Genomic DNA, 13,467 nt, shown 5'->3' with positions numbered 1-13,467 from the left:
GTTACTGTATAACATTCAATTATAATAAATAACATCTGTTTGGTAGGCAGGTAAGCATATTAATGTTTCATTATTAACAACGGTATTAAAACAACAATTCAGGTATATTTTATTATATGTGAGATAATAATATTTTATCTCTGTATGATTGTGCCTATGGTTTATATACATATATCTGATACAGGAATTGCAAATGTTTAGTGCTTTCTATAAATTCTCAATTTTAAGTATACAAGTTTAGTTTTGTGTACATGATAAATCTATGTAGTTAAAGTTACCAGTATAACTAGAATGCTATTAAATTCAAAATGACTTTATGAGATACTTAGTTTAAGTTTACATAAATATGTTGCAAATTCATTTATGTATGTATGCATAGAGATGATGTGTATCAGTTTACCTCAACAAGTTATAACTAGTGGCCATTTATAATTTTTTTGCCTGACTAATTTCCAGTCTGATTTCCTGACTGATTTTGCCTGACTGATTACCAAAATACCAAAACTACTTTGCAGACTGCTATTGAAAAATATCATTCAAATGAATGTTTAGAATATGAGGTTAAAGATGGATGAGTTTCCATGTTAATCATTATTGTGAGAATTCCAAAGAGAAACATGATTTTCAAATGTATCTCCTTAACACATAACGTTGTAATTTACTATACTTTTCTTGTCTACCCTGCTGATTATGTAGAGTTTAAAATGCAATGGCTAGAAGACAAGGAAGTGTTACTAGAAGAATGTGGACATGGACTCCAGAACTGCTAATGATGACTGTGATCCTCTGGGGTCAGCAAGGGAATGGACAAGTCCAAGGTAGGTGCATACATGTTTTAATATTTGAGAGCTGGATATGAGTTTCACTTTACTTTGAAGTTATGTGGATCTTTATTTTTATTTTTTTTAATGTGGATCTTTAGTTTGATGTTTTAAGCTATTTGCTTCAGTCTTTCTCCAAGGTTTTTGTTAAAGTGGATTTTACTTCCAAATTAGTTAAGTTGAGCTAGAATTAGGTGTGAGTTGGTGTATCACATTTGAAGTCACTGCTCCAAAATTGGCTGCACTCTGTTGTAGTAGGTGCTAGAGATACAGATATGTTTGTATGTGTGTGTGTAATTTTACAAGAACATATTACTTCAAGGTTTTATATTTTTGAAGAGAAGCTTTTGGATCCCTGTTTTGTTCCTTGAGTGGTTTTTAACTTTTTAAATTTCAAGAATATATTCTCTAAAGGGTGTGATATTCTTCAGAAATTAAGTGAACAATTTGACATTTCTCATCGCTCTGCCAAGTGTGTTTTGGAGGAAATTAATGGTAGACCCAAGTTGCAAGGTTGTGGTGTCTTGAAGTCTTATTTGCAGAGTAGGAAAGGACCATAGATTTTGTAATAAGGGTTTTCAGCGTACTGATTTGATCAATAGCTGTGTGGAGTGGTTTATGCCAAAGCTAGGATCAATGAAATGTGTTTTGTGAAAACTGTTGTAGTATTTTTGGAGGTGTGTTGCCTTTTCGGATACAAATTGCTATTTAATGTTTTATATGAAAAAAATGCTGAGCCCCATGGCCTTTTTTTTTTTTTTCGTGGAGGAGAATCCATTTTGATATTGTTTCTGCTTTTTCAAGACTTGAAAACTATGAACTGGAAGGCTGTATGGGCAGGTACATTACTCTAGATGAAATTGAGAGTGTATAGAGGTGTTATGTTATGTAATTGTGATAGAGTTGTTGAGCTTTTGCTAGTCTTTTGGTTTCCAAAATATACAATAAATATTGTGTATATTGAAGTAAGTTTAGTAACTCTTTCAAAAAGATAGTTCAAGACGAGCATTGTTTGCTCACTGTACATAATTTTATTTAATGAATTTTTGAAGTGAAATAGGATGGTGTTTTTCAAAAACAAAAATGCATGTATCTTTGTGTGATAATAGGTATATATATGTGTGTGTATATATATATATATATATATATATATATATATATGCACATAACAGATTATAATGATGAAATAGGCTTTGATTTTAAAGTTTTTCTTTCCTGCCATTAAGAATTTATATTAGCGCTTAGTTGAATTCTCATTTCATTTTTCTTTTTTGATAAAAATAATGGAAGGAAATTATATTTAATACACATAGTATTTTTTTTTTTTTACCAAAGATCTAAAACAAGAATCTGTAGGCAGCAGCTACATCACATTTCTGTTGGCTAAAGGAGTTGTTTATTCCTCTGGCAATGTGTCAGATCACTAAAATGCAGCAGGACAACTCTTTTTCTGCAATAGTGATCCAACAGTACATTTAGTATTACACAAGATTGCCAGAACCCTTTCTGAGGCCATCATTTCCAGGGATTATGGCTTTTCTTAATGGATAATAGTTTATTGGATATTTAAAATGTTAGAGGAGAAATAAATATCATGTCTTTTATTTGTCCAAGCTCCTTATTCTTTCTTCAGTATTGATTGCTTGGATATTCTCTTCTTTGATAGTGACCAACATTTGTAAAGAACATTCTGTGAAATCAATTCCATGCTTAGCTATAGTGAAGCCTGTGATGGTAAATGCAACTTAAGTAATTTAGTTTCTTTTTAAAAGAATAAATTAAAATAGACAGTGATTAAAGGGAAAAAACAGCTTAATAGATGGCATAATGGAATGATTTTAATTTTATGATTAAGGGAATTTTTGCTTCCTTTAGGTAGCTAGATTGAATGAAGCAGGTTTCATAGGCATGATAAGCAAATCTAATAATTTCAAATACAACCCAAACAGCATATTATCATTTAGATCAGTAAGCCTCATTCAATATTAATTTTTTCGCTTTTGGACATTCAGTTAAGCAGAACTTAAAGATAAAAATTTTCAAATGAAAAGTTTGTATTACTGCCTCTCTTTTTAAATAAAATTTCATGGTACATTACTATTTGTAAGAAAATAACACATTGATATATATATATATATATATATATATATATATATATATGGAGTTTTCTCTATATTATTTATAGCTTTATCTTAAACTTTGATTATTGGGATTTCCAAAGTCCAGAGTTGTGATTATGTATCAGTTAAGTATGACTCTTACAGCAAATATGCATGTAAAATATAGTGAAATTGTTTTTACCTAAAGTTAAATTCCTTAGGGATGATAACAAAGCTAAGTTTTTTTTTTAATATAAGCTCTCCGTATTTATCAGTAGATTATATGCTAATTATTTGTAAGTCATTGGGAAATCTGGATATTCTTTCCCATAAAAACCATGTTAGAAAAAGTAATCAAGTTGTGGGAACAAGAGGCAAGAATCTGCATATTCTAGAATGTACATAAAGCATCACACTCATATTAATTCAGCTGTGTGCAACCACCACTTACCACAAACATGTTATAGGAATTGCATCCTGAATTCTAAGTAAGAATGTTGGATGATGATCTCTCTAGGGGCATCATGGTCAAATAAGAAGAAAGGAATGGACAGTGGATGGACAGGTAGATGCCCCTTGTCAATTTTTTGTATCACTCAAGGAAAGCATCTGCTTGGGTAGTCTGTTTCACTGACTTCTTACTTAAGGAACAAGAGATATATATACTTAGAGCATTCCCTGACTTGGACACTGCCCATTTCTATGCTGCTTAGGTGGTTTGCACATTAGAAACTACCAAGTAAATGACAATAAAGCCAGGCTTTTTTTTTTTTTTTTAATAAAGCCAATCCTTAAGATAAAATAGAATATATATGATTTTTTAAAAACAAAATGTTTATTATGAAAATTATACAAGTTACAAAGTTGTTCAGATTTATTTTGTCTTTAAAAGAACTGTTATAGATGTTAATAGAAGAATTGGGTGTGGGGTATGTGGCAGCTTTCTCTATCATCTTTATGAGTTTTCTGTAAATCTAAAACTATTTTAAAATAAAATATTTATTTATATAAAAAGAAAAGAGCTGTCACAGAGAGTTGTAAATACACACATTTCCAAATACGATACATTGACTTTAGGGATAATCTAGAGAAAACTGAACTGACATCTAATATGTCTAGTTGTAATTTGTAACACAACAGTTGTAGCCATGGGAATGCTGATAGGCAAGAGGGACTGTAGGAAGGCATCTGAGAGACCAAATGATTTACAGGATTCTGGGAGGTGCCTGCAGTAGTTATGATGTTTAGAACTGAGAAATTACTTGCAAACTCAGCAATCCCATTTCTTTCTTCCTACAACAGTATATTCAGGTAATAATATGAGATGTTTATTAAGGTAAAGGTGTAATTTATATAAAAAAAATTAAGAAAAAATCAGTCACTGAGTTGCATGTGAATGACCATAAAGGCAGAATGAGGCAGTTTGCGATCAAGGTGAACGCTTGTTGAAAGTAAAGATGCTATTTTGACTTTAAAAAACAAATCATTCAGAAATATTGTTTGGCAGTTCTTAAAACTATATTCCTATCTTAATGGTTTTCATAAAAGAGTGCTATTCTTTCTGGTACTTAGTAAGGATAATAACAAGTAGAATGGAATGTGTATGTCAGCCTATTTCCAGAAATAAGTTTGTCATAGTTTCTGACTTAGCGCTCTTTTCCTGATTTTTGTGACTAATAAAGGGTGTAAAAATAGTAATATTTTTCACATGTTATCATGAATACACAAAGAATCTTAATCAGTTTGGGTCCCATGATTATTCACATGCTGAAACTCCCAACCCTGATGCTAGATATAAGAAATTTTGAAATTTGAAAGAAACTAGTTGAGATCATGTAGCAAACTTAAATTTTGAGGACAAATCCAGTTATGTTTGTTTTCATGACCAGAATTAGGGTTAGGTATTAAGCATTCAAATAATAAAATTTGATAATATTCAGCAGTTACAATTTCTAAGTTTTATGATTTCCCTTATAAAATAATGTTTTAGTGAAGGGACAACATTTTGAAAAGTTAATCACTTGATTGTCCTATTTTGCAAGTTGTTAAACTGTATTACCTTGGAATCATATTAATTATACTAAGCCAGTCACCTGTATTTTGTGTTTGTCACATATCTTTTTTTTTTTTTCCTTCTAAAGACATAGGAAAAAAAACTTTTAAAGGGTGGATGGGTAGATGAGTGGATAGAAGGATGAATGAAGAATTCTCTTATCTTTTTCCTTCCCTTTCTCCTTTGAAATCTTTTCTCAGTGTAGCCCAAAGTTTTATTTTTGTCCCTGTCATTTTTTGTTTTATTCAGGAATCTTGAGTGATTATGTAGTTCTGTCAGTAAGTGAAGATAGTATACAACTTTGAGTGAAGGTTTATAGCTACAGCTTTTCAATAAGAATTTCTCAGATCATATGACCTGACCCATGAATTTTAATATCTTAGAATCATTTACTAGTGAGAAATAATAATCTCAAAGGACCTTAATTCCATCCAGAGTTTATGTTTTTCCAGGTTACTTGGGTAAATTGTTTTCATCTTATATCTGAATATTGTCTTAAGAGAGGTGAGCTCAAACGTTTGGCAGTCAATACTGAATGATGATTATTTGTGTATCCCAGGAGACCTGACCTTAAAATATCATTAAGCTAAGTAGTGGTGAAATTGAACTCTACTATCTAACAGAAGTCTTAATGTTTCTGGCATTCCTTATTAAATGTAAAGAATTTTCCTTTGTGTTAGTCAATGATATATATGTGTGTAAGTTGGTCTGTAGCAAAATTATTTATGTTCAGTTTTAGTGTTTGATTTAACCTTCTTAATATATAAATGCAAATATCCAATACTTAAAAATCCCATAAATATCCACCCCAACAGCATTTAAGTTCTAACAATAATTCCTAAGAGCTTTTTAAACTAACAGCAGGAGCAAAAAGCTAGCCATTCTTGGACATTATATGCAATACTCCATTTCCATAGCTTAAAAAATTCACATTTTATGGTAAACAGGGAACATAGTGGTTTAAGAATATGGTGAATTCACTTTAAAGAGATTAACATTTATTAAGATCTTATCCTCAGAATTTGGATTTTGAGAATCTACGCATTTCAAATTCTTTCCAGACATCTGAAGGTTATATTCTTAAAAGAAGTCAGTGCATGTTCTTTTATGCAATCTGCATGGAAGTCCATAACATAAGGGAGGTGATGTCATAAATATCTAATTGTAAAGACTTGCTCTGGAATGCTCCGCAGAAAGGGATTTCTCTTTACAACTTAGACATTAGATGGTTTAAAATGAAATTACTGTATTCTGTTTCAGTGATTTAAGCTGTCTTCCTGATCATTAAAGTCATTGCCATACAAAAAAAAGGCTAGTTGTAGAATATTCCGTTTTTTTGCAGTATTTTCTACTGAAATTATATAGTATCGTCTACTCTTTGAGTGGCATTCGTTCACAATATTTTAAAGTATTCTTACCATGCAACATAATAAAATGTGTGTTTTATTTCCCATTTATTTTATTTAATTTGTTTTTTAAGGAAAAACTCTTTTTAATGAAAGTTCTCCTATCCTCTAAAAATTGAATTTATTTAGGAAAAAATATCTTAAACACTCTTCCTAGTGATCTTTGCATCTTTTTTTTTTTTTAATTGAGCTTTAATGTCCAGTTTTTACATATTTGGAGACTATTTGGAGACTTGGTTCATTTTTTAATTTTTTAAATTATTTTTTTATTTATTATTTATATATATATATATATTTAAAGATTTTATTTATTTATTTGACAGACAGAGATCACAAGTAGGCAGAGAGGCAGGCAGAGAGAGAGGTGGAAGCAGGCTCCCTGCTGGCAGAGAGCCCGACATGGGGCTAGATCCCAGGACCCTGGGATCACGACCCGAGCCAAAGGCAGAGGCTTTAACCCACTGAGCCACCCAGGTGCCCCTGGAGACTTGGTTTAGAATTAAAATTTCATTTGGAGATTTTTGTCGTGTTTGGAATTTGTTATGGAATTTGATTTCAAGAAGATCTAAGTTCATTAGACATTAGCTTCTATGGGATATGTTCACCTCATCTCTCTCTCCAGGCATATATACGTATATATTTAATATAAATATTAAAATTAGAATAAAGAAGCCGTAATAGCTGAAGATATAGAAAAAGGAATAGAAGTGATATAAGTAGGGGGGAAAAAGAGGACAATTGTTAGTATTCTGACATAGGTTAATAATAATAAAATGTAACATAAATTTGAAAAATCAATCTGTGAAATTTTTCGTAGGACTTTGCCTACCAAAAAATTAGAAATAAAGTGGAGAGTGGTTAAGGAAGCTTGTTCCTTCTCCACAAGACACTTAGCCTACTCTTTGTTTTGTAGTCAGCTTCATAGCCATTTCATGGTATAAAGTCTTAACATTGTGCTTTTAATGCAACCTAAGTTTTTGTCCACAAATTAACTAACAAACAAACTAAAGAGCCTAGACTCTGGAGTCAAGAAATTCAGAATAGTCACATGGGTGAGACTGTGTGTCCTGGTCTTTGACAGAAATTACTGCTTACTCTTAATTCTTTTTGTTTCTTTCTACTTCTTCGACCTGTAATGCCGTACATACATCAGCATAGAGACACACTTGAGAATCACTTCTCTGTCACTTATGTTTCCTTTAAAAAGCTCATGAATTACACATGATTTTCTAAGTTGCCAACTTAGATTTCAAGAGACTTCAAAAAAAATTAATCTGGCACCTTTCCATTATGAAGGCTGTACACAGTGTTCACAAGCTTGGTCTTGTCTTTAAGGGACATGTGCCTCATCCAACAACTTTCTTCCCTAAATCATCAAGATATTGTCTAAAGGATTTTTCTCAAAAGTTAGGAAGCACTGAGGTTTCTATTTGGTCATGTCACATGGTGATCTATTTATCAATGATAGCTTTATCAAAGCATAATTGTGTGTGACATAATAGTTGGGATACAATGTGTATTGTGCTTTTGTTCTTATGATGATTTTTTTTTTTAGCTTATATTTCCTGTAGTAACTTCTGATGCTCCTTTGTTAGCTCTTCCTTTCTCTTTTTTCTTCAGCTGGCTATCTTCCTTTTGTTCCTTAACTCAGATGTCCTGTGCTATGTCTCTGTCCAGATTCCACATTGATATTTTGATGTTGTTTTCTGTAGTTTTCAAAGGTCCCCATACACAACCCTACCAGTATTTCTCAGTATGCGCTGTAATTGTTCATTTGTGTCTTTTCCTTATTTCTGAGCTCCTTGATGGCCCAAACTATATATATCCATCTATTCAACAAAAGTTTACAAAGTTTTTACCTTGAGGCAGGAACTATTCTGGATGCTAGTGATAAAGTAAATTGACAGTCTCGCCATCATAGAGCTTGCATTCTAATGGGGGGAGACTGAAAACAGACAATGAGTAACAAATATATGCAACATATGGCAGGGTTGATAGTGAAAAATAATGCTGTAATGTGGAACAGAGGATTCTGAGATGACAGTTTTTAATTGGACAGTCTGGAATGACCTCGCAGAGAAGATGGCAATTGAAAGCCCAAGGTAGTTAGGGCCTAAGCCACGCAGAGACTTGGGGCAAGAATGTTTCTTGTTAGGGGATAGTCAGTGTGTAAATCTTGAGCAAGATCATCCCTACTGTTTTGTAGGAATAGCCAAGAAACTAGGGTGGCTGGAGCAAAGTCCATGTGAGGTGGGAGGGCGTGGTAGAAGAGCTGAGAGGTGATAGAACAGAAAGGAAGGGACGGAGACCTTGTTGCTTGACATTTTAATGACTTTGGCTTCTGTTTAGAGTGAAGTGGGAAACTACTGAAGGATTTTGAGATTTCTTTTAGGTAATTCATTTTGAGTTTTCAGATTGTACAATGGTCACTACTTAGGACTCAATAATTTTGCTTTTTTACTCTTGCAGTTAACTACAAATGAGTGTATTAAAGTAATGTTAAGTTCTCATTTAGATGGATTAAAACAAGCTTTTATCTCTTTCTCTTTTCCATTACTCAGTATCCTGTTTTTAATTAATGTAAAAGCTTTCTAGAATATTGAGCTAATGAAAATTTAGCATAATGTATAACTTATTCCTCATTAGATTCAGGTACTTAATTGAAGCTGCTAATTAGAGAAGGCATTTGTTCTGTTGGAAAATGTTGATAATACTGTTTTTGAATTATTATCACATAAATTGATACCGTATTAAATTGTTCTAGAACCTATATGTAGACAGTGATAATAAGTTAATAGCTATAAGTAGATGTCTTTCATTTCTATGCTCAAGAATGCTTGAAAGTAGAAAAACTTACTGGCTTCAAATCTGGAAATAAGGAATGACCAAAAGTGCTTTTGTTTGTTTCTTGGTGAAATTGGCTTCCTGGTAAGGATGTATCTTTTTATACTAAACAACATTGACTCTATTCCAACTTACATATTTTTTGCCAAAATAGTGTGGGTTTTTTTTTTTTTTTTGAGGCAATTAAGCTCTCACGATATAATGGAGAAATTTTCAGGACACAGAATGATACAAACTTTAACGATGAGTAGAAAGTCAGAAGAGAGATAAGAAGGGAGAAAAATACAGAGAGGGAGAAGAGAAATAGTGTGAATAGAATACCTACTCAGAATAGAGTACCTACTATATGCCAGACACTGGGGATATAGCAATGAAGGCAGAGACCCAAATGGTTATAATGTAGTAGAAAGAAACAGAGGAGGAAAGCACCCAAATACATAAAGAAATCAATACTCTGAAGGGCTATGATGTATACTACTATGAAGAAGATTAAATGTGGTACTATAGCTGAGTATAACTGGCATGTGGAGAGGCAGCGATCCAGCTATGGGGAAGTCAGAGAATTTTCTTTGAGGAGTTGATGTTTCAGTTGTGATTGGAATGAAAAGACAGAGGTCCTTCGAAGATCCCAGGTGTCTCAGTCAGAAGGAATAGCAAATAGAAAAGTTCTGAAATAGAAATCAGCTTGATATTTTTGGGGATTGCCGGCCAGTTTTGCTGGAATGAAGGAAAGGTATAGGAAAGACATGAGATCGGGGACTATAAAGGACCACATTAGTTAGGAATTTGCAGTCAATATTTAGATAGAAAACAAATCAATTGGAAGGTTTAAGATAGAGATGTGGTATGATTAGATTTACTCTTACACAGTTCCTTCCACTTCCAGTGTGAAGGGTATACTACTGGTGAGGGATACAGTGGTGGGGAAGAGGAATTATGCAGTTGACTATTTCAGCTGTTCAGATGAAGAATGATGGTGGTTGGGATTGTGATGATAGCAATAAAGTTGCTAAAGGTTTAGCACTGAAGTTGGAAAATTGGTTGAAATTAAGAGTTGTTTGGAAGATAGACCAGATAGGATTTACTGATCAAGAATCACATCAAGTGTTTAGATTTAGAGACATGGCTATGGTCATTTATTGAGATGGGGAAGGTGTGATGACAAGGAATAGATTAGAAGTGCCAGTGGTGTAGTTAGATACACGTGTATTATTGATTTTACTTTCTCCCCTACATTAAATTGAGATGCCTATGAGAATTCAAGTGGATATATCAAGTAGGCAACAAGAAGATGACTTGGTAGAGATATGACTATGAAAATCGTAGGGCTGTAGATCAGGTTTAAAGTCATGTATCTAGGTCAGACATTGATAAACTACATCCCATGCGCCAGATCTATTCTGCTACCTGATTTTATGTGAGCTATAAATATTTTTTTACATTTTTAAGTGTAAAGTATGAAATATACAAAAGACTGTCTTGTGACAAGGACAGTTGCCCAAGTTTTCCTCTTGGTCCACAAAGCCTGCATTGCTTATTCTCTGGTTCTTTACAAAACATTTCACTAGTCCTTGGTCTAGAGGGAACTGTGGGAAGAGAGTACTGATATGCAAGAGAGCATAATTATGGAAATTAAAATTGTGCCGACTGCAGTGCACAGAGTGAAAAATTTAAGTCCCGGTATAATAGATGGTAAGACTTTAAAACAATGATTTCATTATCAGCATGATCAGTGAAAACTTCGGCGGCAAAAAGAAAATATCGTCATCAGACCATTCATTCAATCACTATAGGACGTGTTCTGTGTTTGAAGAACTGCAAGAAGTCTAATATAGTTTGATCAAAGAAAGCAAGTGAGAGGATGACATTCGCTCTGTCTGGAGATTTAGGCCAGGGCCAAATACTTCAGTCTGTTTAAAGCAATCTTTAGAGAAAGAGGAAGTCATTAAAGCATTCTGAAGCAAATCATAGATACAGAAAAAGACCACTCTGGCTTCACGAGCAGCCAGAATGAAAGAAAGCCAATATGGAGGAGGAATTAACATTGTCATTGGTATTAGTGAAGTGAAGACCCCAGGTAACCTTGGCAAAGGGAAATTTGTACAGAATCCATATTGGAATGGGCTTAAACAGTGAATGGGATCAAGACCCAGGTGTATGTTCAGTGAAATTTATTAATCCTCTCACTGTGTAATATACGTAGGTGATCAAAATAAGGAACTTCCATGGTTTTTGGTTTGTGTTTTCTAATTCATATTTGTGAATTGAACTCCTCAAGATTTTGGTTTAGTAAGTACAGACTAAGGACAGAAGTTTTCTTTGTTTCTTTCTTTTTTTTTTTTTTAACTCTCCTAGTGAATAGAGCACTAATCATGACTCTAAGGATACTGAATACTGTTCTGACACTTTGTTTTTACACCTTCATTATTTATGCCCATCCAGGAGGTTTTGCCATAGCTCCATGCAAATCCATAATTCAGTGCATCTAAAACGTGTCCTTCCGTCTGCAGTTTCCATGATTCTTCACATGGAGGATGGCTTTCCCTGCTTGGAGCTTCCCTGTAGCACCCCACGTTGTCTGATAACTACCGTACTGATCTCTCACCCTCATTGGTGTGTGACCTCCCCATGAGGCCTGAAACTTCATACTGTTCTTCTGAGATGTACAATATTTACACTCAAGTCATTAAACAGGTTCTATTTTGAAAATGACATGTTTTCCAGTTTGAATTTCCCTTTTTTCACTCCACTGCTTAGCTACTAAGTTATTTTATGAAAATAAATAATTTTAGCTGTGTACAATCACTTTCAAATCTAACTCTTACCAGTGAAGATTAGCGTGAGGTCAACATCTATGAGGATATTTCTTTCCATATAGTATTTATAGTCTTTATTGTTGTTTTTAAAATGACTAATGTTTAGTTTGGAATAATTCACCATGAGAATTGGGATGAGGGATAACTTACACAATGATAATCTTCTTTTTTTTTTTTTAAAGATTTTATTTATTTATTTGACTGAGAGAGACACTGAGAGAGGGAACACAAACAGGAAGTGGGAGAGGGAGAAGCAGGAGCCCCATGTTGCGGTCGATCTCAGGATGCTGGGATCATGACCTGAGTGGAAGGCAGATGCTTAATGACTGAGCCACCCAGGCGCCCACACAATGATAATCTCTTTCAATTTTTATATTTAAAATACCACTTATCACAAGAAAAAGCCAAGTATTATATTTTTGCTTTTACTTGACTTACCGAATTGATTTCAAGTCATAATTTTCAGTATGAGCCTGTTCACTTATTTTTGCTGAAATAATATTGCTATCTTGGGATCCTTTTTCTCCTTAATGCCTGTGTGCCACTCTCCATTTCTGTCCACTTCTTGCTTCTCTTTATTTGGTCCATTTGTACTTTGGAGATTCTTCTGTTTGGGGTTTTGCTGGTTTATAATAATTATATTTTCTTGGAAGTAAGTACTTTTCTTGGAAATAAGTAGATGTTCTCTTCCATTTTGTTTGTGAATTTGTCTTAGATGTATTTGGTATGTACCGTTTACCCATAACTCCTCAGAGGTCCCTCTGAGGATAATGATTTGACATGTTACCTGATGTAACGCTTCAAAGACTCGACGCCTGCTGACTTTCGCTTTGACATAGATTGAAATGCTCACTCAACAGTGACTGATGGAAAGTTTCCCTTTTCTACCCTTAAATATTACCTCACCTTAAAAGCAAACAAATGAAAATGAAGATTTAGTTTTTGGTATCCTTGGTAGAAGTGGTCCCTTTCTTAACGAAACAGGTTTTGTCATCTAACCCTGTGTGTCAGTCTTGAACGCACAGGTTGTGATGTGAGCCCATATTTACAGGACTGGAAGATGATGCTGTGACAAACCACTGGAAAAAATGAATTCTGTTTTCTCTTCACATCCCAGAGCTAACTCTTCTGAGAGCTCTTCCAGTTCATTATAAATTATAGTTGTTGTTGTTATAGATATTATTAAAGTTGAAGTTTCATTCATGATCTGAACTTTCTGTGCAGTGTGTTCTCGTGTTTAATCATTTTTGCATGCTAAAGCACCTGTAAGCAGGTGAAAACAAATTGTAAACAAATGGCTTGTCCTTGAGAAAGAGTTTCAGAGTGACGGTATATTAGGTGCCAGCTGGGACTATGCCAGTGGCTTTCTCCATATAGATGAAGGTGTGTGTGTGTGTGTGTGTGTGTGTGTCTGTGTCTGTGTGTGTC

The 13,467-nt window shown here is 33.7% G+C and overlaps 1 protein-coding gene across 1 annotated transcript in view; it reads left to right on the top strand.

Annotated features, from left to right (window-relative positions):
- The window catches only part of ROBO2 (roundabout guidance receptor 2), a 1,682,217-nt gene that overhangs the window by 23,954 nt on the left and 1,644,796 nt on the right, over nucleotides 1–13,467 (top strand). Inside the window, exon 2 of the mRNA XM_032352363.1 lies at nucleotides 697–818. Within this exon, the coding sequence (XP_032208254.1) occupies nucleotides 710–818 (109 nt within the window). The 5' untranslated portion in view covers nucleotides 697–709. The remainder of the gene's footprint in view (nucleotides 1–696; nucleotides 819–13,467) is intronic.

This window comes from Mustela erminea, chromosome 1 (genome assembly GCF_009829155.1).
Source record: "Mustela erminea isolate mMusErm1 chromosome 1, mMusErm1.Pri, whole genome shotgun sequence".
Lineage (NCBI taxonomy): Eukaryota > Metazoa > Chordata > Mammalia > Carnivora > Mustelidae > Mustela > Mustela erminea.
This window is presented reverse-complemented; position numbering and strand designations above follow the sequence as displayed.